At 41.5% G+C, this 22,139-nt stretch overlaps 1 protein-coding gene across 7 annotated transcripts in view; it reads left to right on the top strand.

Annotated features, from left to right (window-relative positions):
• Positions 1 to 22,139, top strand: part of ppp2r5e (protein phosphatase 2 regulatory subunit B'epsilon) — a 68,732-nt gene that overhangs the window by 41,460 nt on the left and 5,133 nt on the right. For 6 of the 7 annotated variants that reach the window (XM_022750148.1, XM_022750147.1, XM_022750146.1 and 3 more), the window contains exons 3-7: positions 16,133 to 16,329; positions 17,150 to 17,251; positions 18,925 to 19,017; positions 19,441 to 19,571; positions 20,415 to 20,474. In XM_022750148.1, coding sequence (XP_022605869.1) covers positions 16,133 to 16,329; positions 17,150 to 17,251; positions 18,925 to 19,017; positions 19,441 to 19,571; positions 20,415 to 20,474 — 583 coding nt within the window. Of the gene's footprint in view, positions 1 to 819; positions 950 to 16,132; positions 16,330 to 17,149; positions 17,252 to 18,924; positions 19,018 to 19,440; positions 19,572 to 20,414; positions 20,475 to 22,139 lie in introns of those variants that run through there. The other variant, XM_022750149.1, reaches the window with a different exon arrangement.

Raw genomic sequence — 22,139 nt, 5'->3', positions numbered from 1 at the left:
AACCGAATGGCAGCTCCAACAATTTCATGCAAAACGACAGGGTATCTCGGCCTCTGCTGCTTCCATTTCCACCATTCGAAACATACTTAACTCACATTTACCTTTCTCCAAAGAAAAGACGTAGACAAATACATTTAAGTAAGAACTGCTATCCAACAGAGGAAAAAGGACAATTACCACCAGCCATGAGTTTTTACAGTTTCTGTGCCTGTTGAGTCTGGCTGGCAAACTGAAAGTCCCAGGGGTAAATCTGAAGTCCACCAACATCCGTGTGAGGAGAGGAGAAAGATTTGTGAATAAAAATCAGGTGTCTTGTCCTCGTGCTCCTCCCCGGTGTCCTGGAGGTGGTCACGTCTCCCCCCCCTCCCTATCACAGATGCTGTGGCATAAACGGGGAAAACATGAGTAACACTGTCTGTTGAAGAACATAACTGATTTCAGCAGCAGCCAGCGCTAATGGGGGCAAATCCTCCTGTGGTTGAACGTGTTGTCGCCATTTTCAACCTGAATTAGGTTCCTCTCACGTCTCAGGCTCACGTCCACCTCGTGTAGGAGGACTGATCTGCCTCTGACCTCCCTGGGCAGCAGGCTTTCAAAAAGAGAGGAGCAAAAAATAGACAGAAAGAGAGAGATGTACAATGCTGCACCGCCCCCCCCACCCCCCCGGCCTCTCTGCGGCTTCCTCTGGTCTCTGTTTGGCCAATGAAGCCCACCGACACGCTGCCGTGTCTTCCCTCCCCTCCACGTCCTCCCCTCAGGAGAAACCTGATCCACGAGGTGTCTCTTTACATTTTTCCAGCCCCACTCGCTACAAACAAGACACAGGAGGAGCGTGGGTCTGCTAAAACTTCTGTCGTTCACATGTTTGGCTCAAATCAGCTCACCCAGCGACGTTCATGACCGTCGTTTGCTACTGTTGGTGCCTAACAGGGAGCGGAAACCTGATTAAGTGAGTGACATTTTTCTATGTGCGGGTGTTGTGGGGGAGCGCATACTTGCTAGCACAGGAGCATGGAGTGTTAAAGTTAGCCTCTGCTGTCAGGGGCTGTTGCTACTACCAGCCGGCCCAGCCTGTCATGTGTGTGTGTGTGTGTGAGAGAGAGAGTGTGTGAGAGAGAGAGAGAGGCAGATGGAAAGGTAGACTTAAAATGGACTGGGATGGTAACAGAAGACGAGTGTTTTTACTGGCTGAGAGGAGAATGGAAAGTTCACTGATGGAATGAGTACATTTTATCCATATGATTCCTCATGGAAGAATGTGTTGTAGTAGAGCAAATGTTGGCATTCGACTACGTGGATTTAGTCTGTGGCTCGCGGATCAAACCGGTTCCGAGTTTAAACTGGCACGAAACGTCAAAAGAAGCCAGGATTTGCAAAGAAATCTCCTTTTCCACTTAAAGATTACTGAAGTGGAGTGAAGTTACGTTTGGGCCTGCTGAGCTTCCATCTACATGTGTCAACGCACATGTAGAGTGTTTACAGTATAGGGCTTAATAGTAGTCTAGAAAATGTCAGGAAATGGCAATAACATAATTTCACACTGCACAAGTGTCTTAAAACTTCTTTCAATTTTTTTTCAATTCAAGCCTCTGTTTTTTTTTTTCTTCTTCTTCTAATGGATAAAAGACAATGCAACACATAATGTATTACAGGAAGTCAATGAATACACATAGTAGCTAGTCTAAGAAAAATAAGTGAAACCAATTTAGTTTATTTATTTAATAGGGATGATGCAATTTACCATAGTTCCAAAGAAAAAGCATGAAACTCATGTGTTGCACAGAGACTTTATATCTGTCTCTAATTTTGAACTCTTGTCGCTATTTGGGCTAAAATGCCACAAAATCACGAGACACTACAGGTATGAAAGTAGAATAAAATACTGAAATGCATTGATTGTGTTGTGATGTGTAGTCTAAGGAGAGACAACAACAGCCAAGACAAAACAAACAGACAAAGCAATTGATAAAATCATACCATTAGCTAAAAATATACAGATGTGCAGTAAAATAAGAATGAAAGCAAGTTTTAGTTCCAAGTCTTAAATACTTGGCACGACACATTTGAATCGGCTCCAAAGAAGTGTTGAAGTTTGGACTCAGACCTAATAGATAAAATCTAAACCAACCCTAATCCACCTCATGGCAGTGAAGATTAGCACGTGCTGACGGAGACCCATCTTCGTCTGACACCACACAAGCTTGTTGCGTGTTGACCAGCGGCTGACTTGGCTGTTGTGTTAGGAAAACTCTGCAGCAGGAGGTGAATAGTGAGCCGAAGTGAAGGACAGGTACCTCCTGTGTTGCGCTGCGCTGCGTTGTGTTAAGTTTGATTCTGTGCTGCTCACAGCTGGAGGAATTCCTGCTATGTGGCTCCTGTGAGCGTCCTAGCGGGCTCACCTGGACTCGTGAAGGCGGCCTTTGTGCGAACCGTCCCAGATGATCATTCCTGCTGCCGCCGCCGCCTCAGAGGGCAGCGTTTACACTTCAGACTTTGTGCTGATGCTCTCGAAACAGCATCTTACTCAAGGAAACGTTGACATGACACATCAGCTGTCACCGGGTTCAAACCTGTGACCTGTCAGTTATGTGAAGGTCTGTCCAGCCAGAGCCAAACAACGCTGCACTGCCACTGTGGTTGTTGATGCTTTAGAGTTAAAGGAAATTAGATGTGTACATTTACATGTATAATATTAATGTTTGCTTTGATTGCAGAGAAAGTAAAGAAGGTAAAATGTTTAAGCCTTAAAGCTTCAGTCGGTGTCTTTACACCTACAGACTGTAAAGCCATTTCCTCACCTGTGGCACAAAATATATTTCAAGAAATCTGTCTCTTCGTGAACTTTACTGCCACTCATGTTCAACCATATTGAAATAGATAAAAATATTCATGCTTTAATAAGCCTATCAGTCTATTAATGGATTTTTTGATGGACAGGGTTATGGTGGCAACAGTGAACAACTTTTTCTACAACTGATTTAACATTTTAAGGTTTTTTACTAAATAAAAATTCCAAACATCTGTAGGTTTCATCATCTGAAGTGTGAGGATTGCAGGTTTAAACTATTGTAAATCCCCTTAGTTTTTGACCTAATTGATTATTAATTGCAACATGACAGAGAAACTTAATTACCTGAGACTTTCATCATTCGGCTGGGGCTGCAGCTACTTTTCATCATCAGTTAATCAGCTGATCATCGTCTCCATTAATAAATCAATTGAATTATAAACTGGTGAAAAAACACCCATCACAGTTTCCTACAGCCTGAGGTGGTGGCATAAAACATCATGTTTTCTGTGACCAACAGTCCAAAACCCACAGACTTTCAGTTTACAATGAACCAGCAAATATTCACCTTTTAGAAACTGAAACCTGTATCTATTTATTTATTGGCTAAATGATTAACAGATAATCTAATTTGTTGCACACTGATTTTTTTTTTTAAATTGATTTGTCAAATAATCCTTTTAAACTAATAGAGTTAGTGCAACATTTGACACTAATATCAATTAACAGCAGTTGGCTGTAAATGAGCATTCAATTGATTGTTTGTTATTGTGACACATAACTGGCAACTATTGTGAAATGATGTGTCTTTTCATGGGTGTGAACCAAACAAGCGTGTTCCCTTACATCAGGTAGCACTACAAGGCCTCATTTCTTTATTTAATTGTTTAAGAAATATCAGCTTCTATGATTTGGATATTACACTTGCCATACTCCAATTGATAATGTTTCGATTAATTGTTCAGGCCCATGATGCAACAAGCATTAACGTCCAGCTCAAGGAGGAATAGAAACCCGCGCACCGAAGGCTGGATGATGTTTTTATGTTATGTTTACTCATTGAACTGTACAGGGAATGTAACCCCTAACCCCCGGTGGGTGTCAGTACCAGACTCCAGCAACAGAAAGGCAAAATTAGAGAAAGCAGGGGGTGCTGCTGTTGGGTTTTAGTGTCTGAGCTTGGGAAGGTGTTCTGTGGTTTAGGGTTACTGGGATCCAAAGTGCTCCAAGACAAAAATATAAAGAGCATGAGGAGTTCAAAAGGAAATAAAACAGGTCTGTGACAGAGCTTACAGGAGCCTCATAGTTTCTCTCAGTCAGATTTAATTCAGACATTTTAGTCCCTGTGACACCTCGTTACCTAGTGAAAGTGACTAGGCCCTCCACAGCTCTGCCATCTGCCATGTTGTTGGCTGCAGTAGCAGGAGCAAAGTTTACCAGGACGACTGTGTGTGTTAATGATTGACAGCAGCCTGGCGCCTTGCACGGATGATTATATGAGACCTGAGAACATGGAGAAAGGGGCACAGGGAGCTTCTTTCTGGGTCATGAATGTATATTTATATGTTTGAGGTCTTCCATTACACAAATCCTGCACTGGTGCCTGTACAGGGCCGGTACATGTATGTACAGTAGCTGAATGTATAGCACAGTGCAGACTAGGCCTTCTCTAACCTCTCTGGACCGGACATGAGTATTCGACTGTCAGTGTTGTGCTAGAAGAACATGCACTGCAGAGTCTGACTTCAGTGCTGGTATCTGAAGTACAAATCTACTACAGTACAGTGTTAGACAAGGAAACAGCATGAAACTGCTACAGCACGGACTGGGACACAGTGTCATTAGATTTTATTTGTGCTTCGATGTCAGTCCTTTTAGTCAGCTCTGATTCAGCTGAAAACATCAGTTGATTAACAGAAAATTACTGTTCACAATTTTAATAGTCGGCTAATCCTTTAAAGTGGGACTGTGTAACTGATAAGCAAAACTAAAGTTGTTGCTCTATTCATCACACTCAGGTGTTTAGCAGCTGCAGCCTGACTTGGTCTGGTCTGCCCAGTAGCTAATAGTGGCTAATGTTATCAAACCTAAGCCAGCTATTTGTATGTGACTAACACTGCTGAGTCAGTTTGCTGACTTCAACTCTTTTCTACTTGTCCTTCTGTTAGACTACAGTACGTTTTATCATGTATTTATTTAAATGTTCATCCTATAATCATCATTTGTGGCCACAATAGCCGCAAAAGTCGTACAGTCTCATTTTTAAAGCATCCATCATGCAAAAAAGCCAAACACTCTCTGGTTCCAGCTTCTCTAATGTGAAGATTTTGCTGTGTTTTTTTTTTTTTGTCTTTTTTTGTTTTGTTTTATATCATTTTAAGTTGAATAGCTTTTGAGTTTGAACTGCTGGTCAGACAAAACCAGACTTTTCTTTGAGCATTTTTGCCATTAATGGCATTTTATAGATTCAGTTAATGAGTTATATAGAATAATCGATAACACAAAATGAAAGTAACTGCACCTAAAGTGCTCTGTATTGCACTAATTGCACCAGGTATGGTGCACTGTGATCCAGTTTAGTTCTGGTTTGACTTGGCTGCCATGGTTACACTTTTTTCAGTTTGGCTGGTGCAGTCCACTTTTTCATTATTTGGCTGTATGTTTGGCTTGTTGTCGCCTCCTGATGGGACTGTGTGGTGGAATAAGAATCTAAACATTTATAGTGCCTAAAACTTTTGCACACTAGTGCATATCAGTTGTATGTTTTGGCTTCCTGTGGTGTAAAATACAGGGCCAACTTGAACTATCCTCCCCCTCATGACTTTTTTTTTTTTTTTGAGAAAATGGTTCAGTGAGACCATAGAGTTATGTCTTATGTCACCAAATTCATGAAACTCATGAAAATAAAAATAAATCCTTGAACTCTTTAAGTATTTTGCACAAAAGCCTGAATCTCGCTTCTATAGCTTTACACAAGGTCGACTTGACTCCTGCTGCAACTGTATTGTGTTGTGTGCGTGTCTGGCACAGGACACGGCTGCACTGTATCAACCAAATGTGTGTACATGTGTGCACACATGTGAGTGTCACCACAGCGTCATGACTGTCGAGCAGCTGGTCGTGTGCCCGCTTCCTGTGGAGATTTGCATCGACAGCTGATAACAGCCATGTTGCTGGGTCATGTCTGTCTTCCTTTGCTTTGAGGACCAAACAGAACAGATGTTATGACAGTCAGCTCTTCTCACTGTAATCCTTTATGTAATGTTTAACCTCAATCGCTTATGGGCCCAGTAGCGACAGCAGTGACTGCTGGGAAACTGTGCTCCCCCACAGGAAACATGACGCACAGTTTCGGCTGAGATGAAGGTGCTTGTATGTATAAATTTAGTTCGGTAAGGTTTATTGTAGAAGCGGAGGTTTGGCTGAAAGCTGGAGCCTATATACAAGTGCCTTGAGCTCCATCCTTGAGCTTCATTCAAAAAGAGGCAGTTGTTTTCCACAGTGTTTTTAATGGCAATTGTAGAAATTGCTGTTATTTTTTTTAAAGCTTTAAAGGAGCTGTTTGTGAGTTTTTTTATTGCTACATAGCTACCGTTAGCATTAACATTGCTTGCTTACCGGTCTAGAAGAAATCTTGTGAGTTCAGCATCAAACTTCATTCCTTCACTTGCTAAAAGTTGTCTCCAGCGGTGGAAAGAAACACCAATGTTAACTCTTGTCTCTCATCATGTGTTTTCTTCTACTGAAGTTTGCACGCTAACCAGCGAGCCCCGGCCCGTCTCGCCACTCTCCGATAGCGACACACTATAGCCTCCAATCTGCCCTGCAGACGTAGCCCTGCTCAGAGGATGTATCATAACCTTTTGTCTTGTAAACACAACAATGGCTGAAGCTCTTGTCAATCGACAATCACCACCACCTGCTCCTGGCGAGAAACGATGTTTTGCTGCTGAGAAAACTTACAAATAGCCCCTTTAAAGGGACACGTGATTTCATATTTGTGTACTTGATCGACAGCAACTGTAGTTTACTACACTCAGGAAGAAACATGGAGCAGAAAGATTCAGAGCTGGACAAGTTAAAGTTAAAAAATAAACTTGTCTTTGATCTCTGGTGCACAGATTTAGGCATTTCTGCAATGCAGTTTTGTGTTTTAATGACTGACATTTTGGCCAATACCGATTATATCTGGGATTAGTTCATAGTGGCTCGGCTCCAATACATATGCTAGTGAATTTTAGGAAAGATTTAAAGACATTAGACGTATTAGAGAGCAGTCAAGCACAATAAAATCTGGGTCATTGAGTTGAAGCGTATTGTTCTGTTATAAGCATGTAACTCTCATAACAGAGCCTCATGTACAGATGTGTGTATTTGTGACATATGCACTGTTACATATATATCTTCGAGAGAAATTGGCTGGTTTTGTTTTGATTTGTGGGAAAAAACTTTAAATTTCAGAAAAGAAAGAAAGAAAGTTAATTGATTTTGTTGACATAAGGATTTTGCAAAGATGCCAACAGTAGTCAGATAAATCATTAGTCAATTTTATTCTTCCAGTCTATGCTTTAGTTTAATGTATTTATCAGCTGCTCCTGTTTACAGTCACTCAGACAAACGGCATAGAAAGCTTCATCTGCCATATTCAGCCACTAAGAAGCTCACGTGCTTTTACAGGCGAGAAAGTGACAAAACCTTTAAAACATTTCCTAACTATTGATGAGGCTTCCTTTACCCCTGACTGTTCATGTGACCAACAATTAAAGGCTGGCTGTGGGCTGAAAAGCTGCACCTCTCTGTGGGTTAATCAGGTTAATTAGAAGCCACCAGCAGCGAGGAGCACAAAGGTCACACCCACAGCGCCTTGACATTCCTCCGTCAATAGCCCTGATTGTTGGACTAATCTCCAGTCCACCTTAACCTCCTCTGTTTATACCTTTATGATGGCTGTTTGTGACGGCTGAATGGAACCCTGGTAGTTTGTGTACATACATAATATCGTCATAGTCAGTACATAACGCCCTACAAACTGACCTTCAGGCCGGGGTCCAGTCACCTGCTTAGTCCATCTGTTGGAGCTGCTCACTCTCTCTCTCTCTCTCTCTCTCTCTCTCTCTCTCTCTCTCTCTCTCTCTCCCTCTCTCCCTCTCCCCTGCCGTAACTCAAGCCCGCTCGCTCAGTCACACACACTCACTGCTTTTAGAGACAAGGGGTTTTCCCCTTTACACTGAGTGTGTGTGGACTGTTCTGAAAGAGTGCGTCTACTGGTTATCTTACACCTTCCTATGTTTCTCTTCCCAGACTTGTATTTCCACTAAAACCTGTGTAGCACTGCATGCAACAGTACAGCCCTGGAATAGTGAGGTATTTTCCAATGATAAACAAGCTATGATATTATAAAATTCAGCAGCCAGATGAGGTCATTATTTCCATAAATGTAAGAGGGAAAAATAACCTGAAATACATCATAATATTTATGAAATATATACGTTCTAGTTTGTCAAAGCACTGTGGTTTCTGACTGTTTTGGCTTGTGATCTCTCACAAAAAGCAATGTCCACTGTCCCCATGTCTAGCAACCCCTAAGATGCATCTTGCAGCATCTTGTAGGTGTTCTCACCTCTCCACCTTGAGAACATAAAAAAAGTCTGTAACTGCAAATTGCAGGATTTAAGTGGGTTTTTTTTTGTTTGTTTTTTTCAAATGTGCAGCCTCTTCAAGACCCATTTTCTATACAGTCTGAAAGTCAAGACAGCTACCTGCTCACACTGCAGGTACGGCAGAAAACATTTGCCCAGATGTTACCAGCATTTGGCCAAAGGCAACACAGTATATGAGCTATGTGACGTGAAGAAGGTGCCAATTTTTGTTCTTGAGAATAGGTGGGGGGGGGGGGGGATGCACTGTCCAGTTTAGTTAATCATCCCCATGACTTTAACTAATTTTGTCAGTTAGCTTTTCAGTCACTTGACTCAGGCGTTCAAGCTACACTATGATCTCTCTGTTTGTGTCTGGACTTATTTCTTACTACATTCTCGCTGGCGGTGGAGGGTTGTTTTCAGTTGCACGATCTGTGTTTTCAACCATGTTGCTCCTTTCAAAACAGCTCCATTAGTGGAAGTTGTTTACCAAAGAATGCGGTGCCCTGCCATGCATTTATACACCGTCAGCGTGGGGGAGCCGCTAAGTACATCCAGTGGCCATTAAATAACCACACATGAAGCAGTTAGGCAGTTGTGGTGCCTATCACCCACATGTTCATGGCTCTGAGGCAGAAACCTTTGTTTATCTGGTTTTCCTGAACCTCCCAGCTCCTTCATTTCTGTCACTTTGTACAGATAACAACGTGACACCTCTGAGTGTTTCATTTCAAAAACACATTTTGTTTGTTTTGAAAATTTCCCCTGTGGTTTCAGTGTTGTGATAGTTGCACTTGTGCAGTTTCGGAGCAGGTTTGCACTTAATTTTGATGACCGGACTGAGGAGTGAGCGCTGCCAAGTCACGTTTGGCTGCTGGAATAATCAGTTGCTGATGTAATCTGGAAGACACACCATGTTTTTCCCTGAGCACATCTTCTGCAGAGTCTATGCTTTTTCTAATTACATACCATATTTGAGACTTAGCACTAAAGATCATCAAAAAAAGCACACACAACAACATTAAAACAACATATTTTACAAGCTACTCTTCCTTAAAGATGGATGTATACATTTACAAGCTGCTAGACTCTGAGCCTGTGTTCAATAGATTGATGCTGTTATGTAATTAGCCTAACTTAAAGGAGTTCCTGTGGTGAGCCATCCAACTGCTCTCTCTCTCTCTCGTGCTGTGAGTCGTTAAGCTTTTTTCCACCATTAATTAAGCAGCAGCGACTTCTCTCTTCCTCTGCCAAGGGAGCCCAGATGAGAGTCTCTTCCAAAGCTTGAGAAACAGAACAAGCAAGGAGGAGAAAACCAGGCTAAGACGGCTGAAACCAGAGCAGAGCATCAGTGTTTCCACAGGCCCGGGCCGCACTCATAAAGTATCTCAGAATAGTCGTGTTGATATGAGACCAGTTTGCTTCATGAGGAACAGTGATGCTTTTATAGTTCTGCGACCTGGTGTCAACAGTCATCCTCTATCGCCACTCGTTTCCTAGAACACCAGGTTCAGATCTGCGCTACTACATGTTTTTATTTAGAAATGAACCTGTTCTGTCAGCGGGAACGGTCGCACAGCAGACAGGCAGGTCCCATCTTCACTTAAAGAATGAAAATGAATGTGCTGATTATCTTTTTGATCAATCCTTTTTTCTACAAAATCCAGAAAATAGTGAAAAATGCTGGTTGTCACATCAGTCTGTGAGAAATTACATCTTCAAGTGTCTCTTTGTGACTGATCAACAGTCCAGAATATTGTGACAAAGAAAACATGTAAATATTTTGTGTGTATTAATACATATATATATTTTTTTTTTCTGTATTGGTATTTACCACAACTCAAAATCTATGAAAAATTACACGTGAAAATAATCAAATTGAAGTTCCACTGTTCTGCATTAGACAAAACTCTGTATGTGACATTAAAATCCGCATTAAATCATTCATTTGGACAACAGAGTACAGTAACATTATCCTGAAATGAGACCATGGAAATATGAGACCACAGTAATATTGAATCATTGCCAAGAACTGCTCATATCTGAATCCAGTTTGATGTTTCTTTGAACACGACAAAAATTCTCTCCAATATTCTCGCTGTTGCTCAGGGGGAGTTTGTTTAATTGAGTCTGCAGTAGATTGATAAGTTTGTGAGTTAAAATGCACAGAGCAAATGTATTTACTATGAAGTAGTGGTTTCTAGGGGGGGGGGTCTGTCAGAGACGGAAATAAATGATGGTTCTTGGTTCTCATCAAAGGTTGTTATTTTCATGGCCATGTCTTGGTTGCTGGCTCGTTTATAGGCAGAAGACATCCCGTTCTTAATCCCACCTACAAAGCTCTATTGTTTCTTCAACCAGTTAAATAGCTGTTAATCACCACAACACGTGACATATGTGGGATTCTATTTTGCTTGTATGGGAAAACCATAATTAATATCTTTGGAGGACACTGATTGGATGTATCGTTCTGGACCCCCTAGAGACAGAGGCCCCTTCAAGCTTCTTAGACTAATCTTTAACATCCAGATCTTTACCCCAGCTGTCATTAACCTTAACCCAAACATTGTCAAGTTAACGTTTGAATGTGCTACCAACCTATGTCAGAAAATATCAACAATTAAAAACAAGCACATAGAATGCCGCAATCAACTAGACTTGACACATTTTGTAATAAAGCCCACTTTACTGCCCCCAGCGACTTCCTTTAGCTGTTGGTGCTGCTGTGATACAGCCATAATAATCCTCCAAATGATGGTTGGCTTATGCACAGAGAGGCTGACGGAGTGGATCGGCGACTGCCAAACACTCACGTCAGCCCTCATTTTTCATCCACCGGCCACAGTGGCTGCTGGATTAAAAAAGATCACATTTGTACCAGCTAAATGGATTTGGGGATAAAGATGGATGGGAAAAGTAAATTCCCTCAGTGATATGGGCAGTTTTAGTCATGGAAGAGCTTCAGTTTAGGTCTTACGACAAATTGGTCTGGTCAGTGTGTTCATCTGAGCGACTCCAGAAGATCAGCTGAATTTATGAGAGATTAAAGATGCTTAAACTTGAAATCATTGTCATAAGTAGCAGGTTCATGTAGCCTGAGAAGTTGAGCAGGTGTAGGTATGTTAATGAGCTTTCTTCTATTATAAAGTCATTTAGCTTTGATTTGACTAACTAGTTTGCTTATACCACAAATTAGGCATACAAGCAGAGAAGCCAGCAGGAAACACCAGCTCAGGTCTTTATAGGTCTGTGGGTGACATGTGGTTTGACTCTGAGTCACAGGCCTCAGACTGAGGTCACGTGTCAAACAGGGACGGAAAAATATAAGCAAAGATTCTTTGAATGTTTAACCAGTTAATGCGTCCCGCTGTCCTTGCCGTGCACTTTCATCACCTCTGTCCAGGAAACATTCGCTGTAATGTGGTGAATTATTGTGGTGGAGGGGTGAAACCTCTGGTCACACTGAGGTTCTCACAAACCGCATGTGGATTGAAAAACATTGCAGCATTTTGTGGCACTGACACTGTCAAGGTTGGATGTTTCATTCCTTCTAAGGTGACATATACATTTATTTACTGAAACAAACAATTGACATTTAACTCTTAACTAAATGTCTTTGGTTTTGGACTATTTTCTGACATTTTATAGATGCGAACAAACATTTGATTATGTCAGTATTTGTTCGTTTCAGCCCTAATAATGATCTATGTTCAAAGGCTATTGTCCTTTGAACCTGGCAGAGTGTGTGCTGCATTTTTCCTCATTAGTCTTACACACAACAGTTGGACAGTTGATGGGGAGGAGACAGGCAGGAGAGACAGGTGTGACATGCATCACAAGTGCCTGGCTGGGATCGAACTGTGGACATTGCAGTCATGTTACATGCCATGGTGTTCCACATTATTGCAAGTTTTAAGTAGGTAATCAGTACGCAAGGTAACCAGTCTGTCATCCCCACCATTCTGCATTCAACATTAAATCAGGCCAGGTCATCTGAGTGAGAGGTCTGTCTACTCAAGTGGTCACCTGACCAGGTATCCTCAGTAAAATACAGACCAAATAAAGTTTAGTTTTCTTTTGTATGGCATTGAAAATTGAACATCTTTAGATTGGTATTGGTAATTTAAAGATGTCTCCTTTAGCTCCTGGCATCATTATCTGCTGCCCTGTTAATTAATGTGTTAATTGATCAAAATGTTAAAGGTCTCGTTGAAAATTGGGATAGATGATCGGTTTACTGATTAACAGGATTAACTTATCAATTAGAGACTATTACTCATGGTTTGATTTGTGAGCTCAAAGACTGGCAGCATCCCGCCACAGGCTGCTCTTTGTGCTGATGTATGGACATGGCTCTGTGTGTGTGTGTGTGTGTGTGCGTGTGTGTGTGTGTGTGCGTGCGTGCGTGCGTGCGTGCGTGTGTGTTTATGTGGGGGGGTGGTAACATTTCTGCTCCAGGGTTCTTCCCAGCTGATGCGAATGAAGGGTAGTTTCTGGGTTATTCTAGGCCACACACACACAGTCTCTCACACTCTGTAAGTACAGTTACACACACTTTCATGTACACAGCAGTGGTAGAGTCTCTCTCTCTATCCCTCACATTCATTCTCAGTCGCCTTGCTCCAAGCCGGTTAGCTGTGCTCTCTCTCTCTCTGTGTCTCTGTAGAGGGATTACTGTGTCCTGTGTGATTATCTGTCTATTAATAGCTTCCTTTAAGGCCGTACACATGCTCCTATAGCTGCAGGAGCCCGGGGCCTAGGCTCCTGCAACACAAGCCGACCCCGAATCCTGCAGCCAGTAATTACTGTAATGAACTACAGCGTACTGTAGGCTACTGTACTGAGAGGACGATACACGAGGACCTACACACACACACACACACACACACACACACGAGTGCGCGCCTCCGTAGCCACAACACAGAGAGATTCAGAAAGCAGCTCTTCTCAGGCCGGTGAACTCTGACCTCTCTGCATCCTGAAAAATGGCACAGCCCGCCCACACACCCAGCCGATATACACTACATGTACATTTTCTTCTTCTTCTAATTCTTACTTTTTACTCATATTCTAGTTATAATACTTTATTACACACTGGCCTCTTTAGCGCAGCCTTGAGAATATGTCACCCTGCATTTCACTCCACATGGTGTTTGGCTGTTGAATCTTGAAAGTACACACACACACCTTTTTATATCCACATTTCACAATACATTCATGCATATTAGGGGCGTGCCATAGTGCAACGCAGGCTGTGAAAGAGTGATTATTCCAATGCCATATCGCCCACCCCTGGTGCAGGATTGTAGGATTGTCCACACACATACTGAGGCCTTAAACCTGAAGAACACCTTGCTCTTTAGCTCCTAGATGTTCCTCTATGTTCATCAGCTGCTCTCTAGCTGTGTCTGTCTGCTGTTCGGTGCTGAGCAGGTTGTGGACAGTCAGAGCTTTATCAGAGCTTTCTTAGCTGAAAACAGAATTTGTGTTCACATTCTGATAATTTACATGAAGTTACTTCTTTCTGATGCTCTCATCCAGGCAACTTAAAAAGAGTGAGCATGTAGACTGTGCAGCTACTTGAACTTTCTGGTTAGAAAGTTTTATTTGGATCAGTGTGTGATCATATCACATGCTTGACCTTGTTTCATCGTAAACACTGAGGCACCATCAACATCAGACTGAAAGTAATTCTCCATCATGTTTTAAATTCTTCACTTTGAAATGAATTTTTAATAAAAGTCAAGAGTTGAAGTTGAATTTCTCTGATAAATGACTGGGTATTATTGGGGGAGTGTTTGTGGAGCGGGGATTAAAGCCTGCAGAGCCAGTCAAGACTCCTGCCAGTCAATCGGGGTTTGGGTTTGTTTGTGACTGGCCTGGTTGGACGCTGCCTCAATGAGCTGAGCTGAAGCAGGGGGCCAACGGGTCGTGAGTAACTAGTGGCATTTGGATCAAAACATGTTCAGTATAATCACTTTAAATGCACTTGATGAGATCTGCACAGGGTTGTTTCCCAGGACAGGAAACTGCACTTTGAATGTTCAGAGCTTCAGGAAGAGGATTTAATTCTGCCTTTCATTCTGACCTGCTGAATTGATTTTTGATCTAAAACAAAAACACTGACTGATACTGGGCCCTTAAATCCAAAATGAACCTTTATGAAATCTTAAGGGCTTCAACTAATGATTATTTTCATCATCCATTAAACTGATTATTGTTTTTGATTATTCAATTCATCGTTTTGTGTAAAAATTGCTAGGAAAATAGTAACTGATAACTGTTTTGTTCTGTCTGACCAACAGTCAAAAGATATTCAGTTTACTCTCACTGATGACGATGTAACTCAGTGAGACCTCCCTGTCTTAATGGTTTGAAAATGTTAACATCAAAGCAATAAGTGACAACTATATCGATTAATCAATCGGTCAATTAAATGTTAGAAAATTTTGAAAAAACATTTTTTATTACAATTATTAGTCACTGGCTCTGAACAGCTGCATGTGATGATGAGGTGAAAAAGTCATTTCATTGTTGCTGGAAAAGTTTCTTACTAATTTATATGCAGTTTGTGACTCAACATGAAGTGCAGCAGAATTCAAAATGACAAACGAGCACTTTGAAGTGTAATTTTCGGAGCATACTCGCACTTCAGACACACACACACACACACACACACACACACACACACTGCTACTGGTGTGCTGCCTTCAGAGCAGCAGCTTATCTCTTACATAATAATGGCCTGGTCCTGCTGGGACGGGAACATCAGGTCTGAGTTGTGGCGATCAGGGAAGAGCATCGAGCGTCTCCCTGCAGGTCTGAACTCTGCGCGACCCTCCGCCTTGTCTGTCACTATGGAATCAGAATAAAGACACCTGCCGCCCTGTTCTGCCTGTACGTCCGTATGGTTTGTGACAGCTCAGCCCCCGTCAGAAACACTCACCGCTAGATAATGAGGCTGTCACACTCATCCTCCCTGTAACACAGCAGGCTTACAGGGAGGGTGAGTGAGTGAAAAGCTAATGCAGAGCAGGAAACTGCAGTAGAAGCATCCTTTGTTTTCTGTGACAAACATTATTGTTAAAATCCGTCTATAAATACCTTTTTGAGATCTATAAAACTTACTCATGCTTGCACTAAATCGGCAGTTCTAGGCGTTATAATGTGAAAGAGATGGAATCATTTGATTGAGGCTCTCTCAGCTTATACTATTTCTAACAAAGAGGCACTTTACTGCTGCTGAAAGTGTTAAACATCACTTCACAGAAAATCTAAAGAAAAAATGTCAAATTGCTCCTTAGTAAAAAGTTTAAACAGATATTGTTCTGTAATTAGGAAAAAGCCTTTTACTTCATTTCTTTAGTTTGTCAAAAAGTAAAGCACAACAAACAAACAAATCAAGTTTCGTTTGATAGTTTACAGGAACCATGTGGAAGGTGGAAAACGGATAAAAGTCCCAGCTGGAATCAAACCAGTGACATCACAGTTACTGACAGTCTGTCCGACCAGGACGCCCCACGTCTCCATTTTTCCCTCCACTGTCTTTATTCTAAATCTTTGATTTTGTGGAGTTTGGTGTTCCAGCTCTCTGGCTTCTGTGGGAGTCTGCACTAACTTAACTTTTCTCTGCATCTTTCTCTCCCGCTGTGTTTGTGTGTGTGTGTGTGTGTGTATCCTGTGTGTGTTTGATTCGTGTGCCCAGACGTGCCAGCGCCGGAGCAGCCGGAGCTGTTCCTGAAGAAGCTGCAGCAGTGCTGTACTGTCTTTGACTTCATGGACACGCTGTCGGACCTCAAGATGAAGGAGTACAAGCGCTCCACGCTCAACGAGCTGGTGGACTATGTGACCGTCAGCCGGGGCTACCTGACAGAACAGGCCTACCCCGAGGTCGTCAAAATGGTGAGGGGGGGGCGCATGCACTCATTCTATAAACCCACTGGACTCATACACTCTGGACGATAGAAAGGATCCAAGGCCGGGTTATGTTTAAAATGTTTGAAGCTTGTGTTACACCCCAGTTACAGTCCAGGCATAAAAACCATTCCTAAATCAAGTGTTTCCCCTTTTAACATAAGGGAGTGTCAACTGAAAGCCACCCATCGCATGTTTAAGACCTTTTTGATTTAGAAGTTTAGGCTTTACACTTCACAAATTGTCTAATTTGAATAAATCTTTAGAGGTAAAAATGCATCTATGTAAACTGAAAATCTTCCACCCTGAGCAAAAACTTTGCCGAGGTTTTATGACTCCATGTAGCGACGAGAGAGAAAGTAGAAGAAAGTAACAGAAAGACGAGGAGCTGATGGAGAGGCACAGCTCAGGTCTCACCAGTCGGTGTGTTGTCGGCTTGTAGAGAATGAATATGTACAACACAAACACATTCAAGCAGCTAAATTTGTATTTGAACAGTCGAGCAAAAAAACCCAGCGCTGGATGTGAGCGCTGCGGAGCCCCTGAAGTCCTGAAAGCAAATATTTTTACAACTTGTATAAACAAGTTATAATTGTGGAGGCTCAAGATTCTCATCTTTTGGGACTTTGAAGCTCAACCTCAGGCTGCCGTCGTCAGCGCCACACACACTCACACACACACGCAGTTCTTACCTGAATTTGGTCTAAAGTTGATCATGAGTTGTTTTCATGCACACAAACATTTACAGCCACACACACACACACGCACACTCATTTGTTCTAAGTGTCCTCTTTGTGTTGTCTTCCAGGTGTCTCACAACATATTCCGGACCCTTCCGCCCAGTGACAGTAATGAGTTTGACCCCGAGGAGGACGAGCCCACGCTCGAGGCCTCTTGGCCACACTTACAGGTAAACACTGCCGAAGAAGTGTGTGTGTGTATGTGAGTGTGTGGATTCATTAATTAACATGTTGAATCTAGTTTAAGAGGTACACAAACACAAATGTAAAAATGACAGCTTTGAGACGTAACGATTACCCCCCCTCCCCTCCCCCCCGGTGATAATATCGTATATTGCCATATCTGGGCTGGACTGTATCGAGATATAACGTGTTGGATATCGCCCAAGTCTAATGGCAACCCTGCTGTGACACTTGGCACCCACAGTGAGGTGCAGACCAGTGTGAGCTTCATTGCAGATCCATCAAAATGAAGCCATTAATCATTTGATGAACAGAAAGATAATCAGCAGCTCTTTTTATAATCAATTAATTGTTTCAGCAATTTTTTGAGCAAATACAGTAAAAATGTCACAGTCTCTAGTTCCTCTTTTCTGTTTTATATCATTTAAAATTTCTAAGAAATAAGACATTTGAGAAGTTGAAATTAGCATTTACTGTTTTTGACATTTAACAAACTAACAATTAATCTGAAAAATAACGGGCAGATTAATCAGAAATGAAAATAATCGTTTGTATCAGCCCGAGTTGTGAAATCTTTTGAATCATACTGCGACAACAGAATTCTGTGATGCTGCAGAGTCACTGTGTCTGTTGTTCATCAAGAAATAACTCTACCACGTAACTCCCAGGGAAACCACCGGTTGCCGTTTTGACATTTCGGTTTGTGTATGTGTTAAACAAACAAGACACAGCATGTTAATTAATGAGCTCTATAGGTGTGTGGAGATGTTTCCCCTCTCGCTTCCAATCTTAATGCTAAGCTAGGCATCAGAATGGTACTGGTTTCTTTCATCTCTCTCAGAAAGAGAATCATTTATAAAATGTTATACCTGTGCCTTGAAGAAGCATCAGTACCATTGGTGCCGTTGTATTTGGCTCCCGGTAGTTGGGTGGGTTCTGTTTTGTTTTGGTCCAGTTTTGGGTCCAGGTCTAGAGCCAGGCTCTCTGGTCTCTCACCTCCCCTCCTCCTTCTCTGTGTGCCTGCTGCCCAGGACTCCTTTAGAAATGAGATGCAAATCTCAAGGAGAAGCTTCCTGGTAAAACCTTTTTTTTCTTTTTGTCATTTCATTCGCACAATTTTTCCAAAGTCATAAACATATTTTTTACACACCCCCCCACACACACACACACACACACACACACACACACACACACACACGCCCCCTAGTCAAACTCCCTCATCACCCACATTCAGGCCAACCCTGACATTTTCCTTTACCCAGCTGTTTCCACTCTGCTCCTTTTGTGACCTTTGACCTCTTTGACCTTTCCTTTTAATCCAGTCCAGTCCCAGTGTGTACGGGGTTCGTTTAAAGGCTCTCATTTCTAAGAGGAACCTGTCAGTCTTAAGATTTTTCTTCTGTTTATTAATCAGCTTGTTGTTGTACAGCAGGAATACTGGCTCCAGTTTGTGTATAAAGTTAATCATAGTTTTTACTAAGTGAATATAAAACACACACGTGTCAAACTGTGACCAGTCTCACTGTACAACATCCAGCCGATCAAAGGAAATTCAGCAGAAATTTGAAGGTTTTTGTTGTTTTAACGTCAACAACTCTCTCTGTCATCCATCCTCCGTCCGTTCCCCATCCACCCTCTCTTCTTCTTCTGCTCTGTCCAGTTGGTATACGAGTTCTTCATCCGGTTCTTGGAGAGTCAGGAATTCCAGCCCAGCATTGCCAAAAAGTACATAGACCAGAAGTTTGTCCTACAGGTGAGTCGCTGAGTCAGTCTGCAGGTAACAGGTCATCTTCAAATATTATCTCCTGTCGATAAGTGGAATCATTGATCAGTTAGTTATATTTTTAAAGGGAAAATGTTAAATACTTGTTGTTGCTAGCTTCTCAGATGTGAGGATTTGATGCTTTTCTTTGTCACACATGACAGTAAAGTGAATATCTTTGGATTTTGGACGGTTGATCAGACAAAACAAGACATTTGAAGATGTCACCTTGGTCTGTGGGAAATTATGACTGGCATTTAATAAACAAAACGAATACAGTTACTGTATATTCTTTCTTCTTCTGTTTTTCTTTGATTGTACTGAACTGTCTGTGTTTTTCTGTTGCACCAAATTCACCTTCCCCTGGCTCCTGTCCCTGATCTCTGTCTGTATTTCTTCTGTCTGTATTTACAGCTCTTGGAGTTGTTTGACAGCGAGGATCCTCGGGAGAGAGACTACCTGAAGACAGTCTTGCATAGAATCTACGGCAAATTCCTGGGGCTGAGGGCTTTTATACGAAAACAGATCAATAATATTTTTCTACGGTGAGTACACATTTACTTCTCAAATGTCAGAAGACACTTCACTTCAACGTGCAGATGACATGATTGCTTGTAGCATGTTACAGCTGGTGAGGTCGAAACAGGTGACACTTTTCACTCACCTGTTGAAGGGACACTAAGTTTGATCTGGATGAAAAGTCCATGTAGACAATTGACAAATGACAAATTAAAAACAGTTTACAGGACCTTTCCATGGATATGCTTTGACATGGAAGACTTTAGTTACATCTTATTTAACATTTGCAAAATGGAGCTGATACTATTATTACATTTTTATCTTTCCCTTACACCACTAAGACAAAAAAATAGTTTTTATAGGCTGATCTGATACGAGAATAATCTCCTCATCAACTTAAAATGAACTCAGTTACAGTGGTCGTGGTTTATTAAACAGTTTTCATCATTATGAAGCGATGCATTTATTGCTTTGTTCTTCGAAACGTTTATTTCTGTTTATTTCAGTTTATTTCAGCTTGTGCGCTACGTTAATCTGACAGCATTTAATTCAGTTTCACACCGTGTTTGAGTGTCGTGGAAAAGTTACAGGTTCAACCCAGTATGACTGTCAATGTGACGCATCATCGGGTTGAGAAATCTTGTTTCCATCTTCAAATTCCAACCTGACCTTGTGTCCCTTGATGAATAATTTCCTGGTGGTTTTCTTTTTGTTGTTTTACCCACCGTTTATAGTTTCCAGGCAGTATGTTCATTTACAGATCATCTGCTTTCACCAGCTTTGTTCATTTGTTCAGTTGTTGAACCTTTTTCTCGTCTGCTGTCTTGTGTCTCCTCCTGTCTCTGCCTCCCTCTCTGTCCGCTCTGCAGTTTTGTTTATGAGACGGAGCACTTCAACGGGGTGGCTGAGTTGCTGGAGATCCTGGGGAGGTATGTGGAGGCCTCCGACCCTCACACACAGACACACACACACACACACACACACACACACACACACATTTACATTCTGCTCTGTTAGCTGAAGCTTTTAGCAGGAGCCACACTGACCTGGGAGCAACAGCAGAACTGAACCAAACCCTGGTATCTCCATGTTTTAGTTTAGTCCTAATGACATGAGGATGTTTTTATCTTGTGTTTCATCAGCCTGTCTTATGGAGATAGAGATCTCCTCCAGAGAGACTTGAGAATGATAGAGAGTGATAAGAAATGTTAAAAACTGGAGCTGAGTGATTTGGCTCCATAACAACAGGATTTTCACAGAGTGGAGATGTGAGGTTCAGGTTAAGTCAGGAGCAGAGTTTGACTCGTAGATAAGAAATAAATTAATCCTCTCCACTCAACAGTGTTGTTAATCCATTTAAAAAAAAAAAAAAAAAAAAAAAAGAGGTGTGATTTACACAGACAGTTTATCAGCTTTGTGTCAGGAGCTGCATGGTGTCGTTTGCACACGAGCCGACGGCGATTTTCTCACTTATTGTAGTTGTTGCTTATATTTTTGATAAAAAAATAAATGAAACATGTCTGAAATATATCTGCATAATCCCTTTAGAGCTGTGTCTGTGCTCCTGAGTATTAAATATCAAGTGAAGCCAGACTCAGATTTGACTCTTCCTAATTCCTGGTTTCACAAGTTATTTTTAGAGACCTTAAACTCCATAAACAGGTTCTTAATGAAGCTGAAACAGTTGGTCATTAATCTACATTATTTGATCAGCAGATGGAAATTAACCAGTGACAATTTAGATCTGCAGTTTTTCTCTTCATGATAGATTTACTCACTTATTTCTTCGCACACAGGAGGTGAAACGTTTTACATTCCCAGCAGAAGTAAAGGAGCTAGTGATGAATAGAAAATGAAAAGTTACGATTAAAAAAGTTCATCCAAAAACTTTGAAGCTCTTGATGGATTTTCATTTCATAAAGGTCCCATATTGTATGAAGGTAGATGTCCATGTCTTTTTTGATTATAAAGCAAGTCTAAGTTTCTATATTAATGCTGTGAAAGTATCATCGTGAAGAGAGGCTCAGAGCCTCCTCTCTTCTGATTGGCTCACCGACCTTTCGTTACTCTAGACAGAAGCCTGAGAGAGGAGATGTAAAAACTACATTGAGATGGTTTTTGGTTTTTAAAACTGCAAATATCTTCTTATGGATCAACACCAGAAAACATACAAATGTAAAAGTGTAAAATATGGGACCTTTATATTGGAATACCTGCATTTTGCAACTGCTGGTCAAACCAAACACAAGTTTAGGACAGTGGTTTCTCAACCTTGGGGTCTGGGCCTCCCTAAGGGCCCACGATGTGAATAACGTAGTGAAGTTACAGAGCTAAACCTAAAAAACAGAAGGAAACTTAAGACACAGAGCTTTCAGTCAAGGAGTTAAAGGAAGAAACTAAACGACCAATAAATTTAACATAATTTTTCATACACACGAGAGATTCTACACAAAAATCCTCGCACAAGTAGAAAACAATACGAAGGCTATTTGTGTAAGAAAATGATGAAATGATGCTTTCATTCATTAGCCCAAAAATGATTGGGTTCAGTTTGTTTTTGCAGTTTGTTCTTCCAGCAGAAGCTCTGATGAAAA

This window comes from Seriola dumerili, unplaced genomic scaffold (assembly GCF_002260705.1).
Source record: "Seriola dumerili isolate Sdu_G_001 unplaced genomic scaffold, Sdu_1.0 BDQW01000149.1, whole genome shotgun sequence".
Classification (NCBI taxonomy): domain Eukaryota; kingdom Metazoa; phylum Chordata; class Actinopteri; order Carangiformes; family Carangidae; genus Seriola; species Seriola dumerili.
Note: the sequence above shows the minus strand (reverse complement) of the source record. Positions and strands in the feature narration are given on the sequence as shown.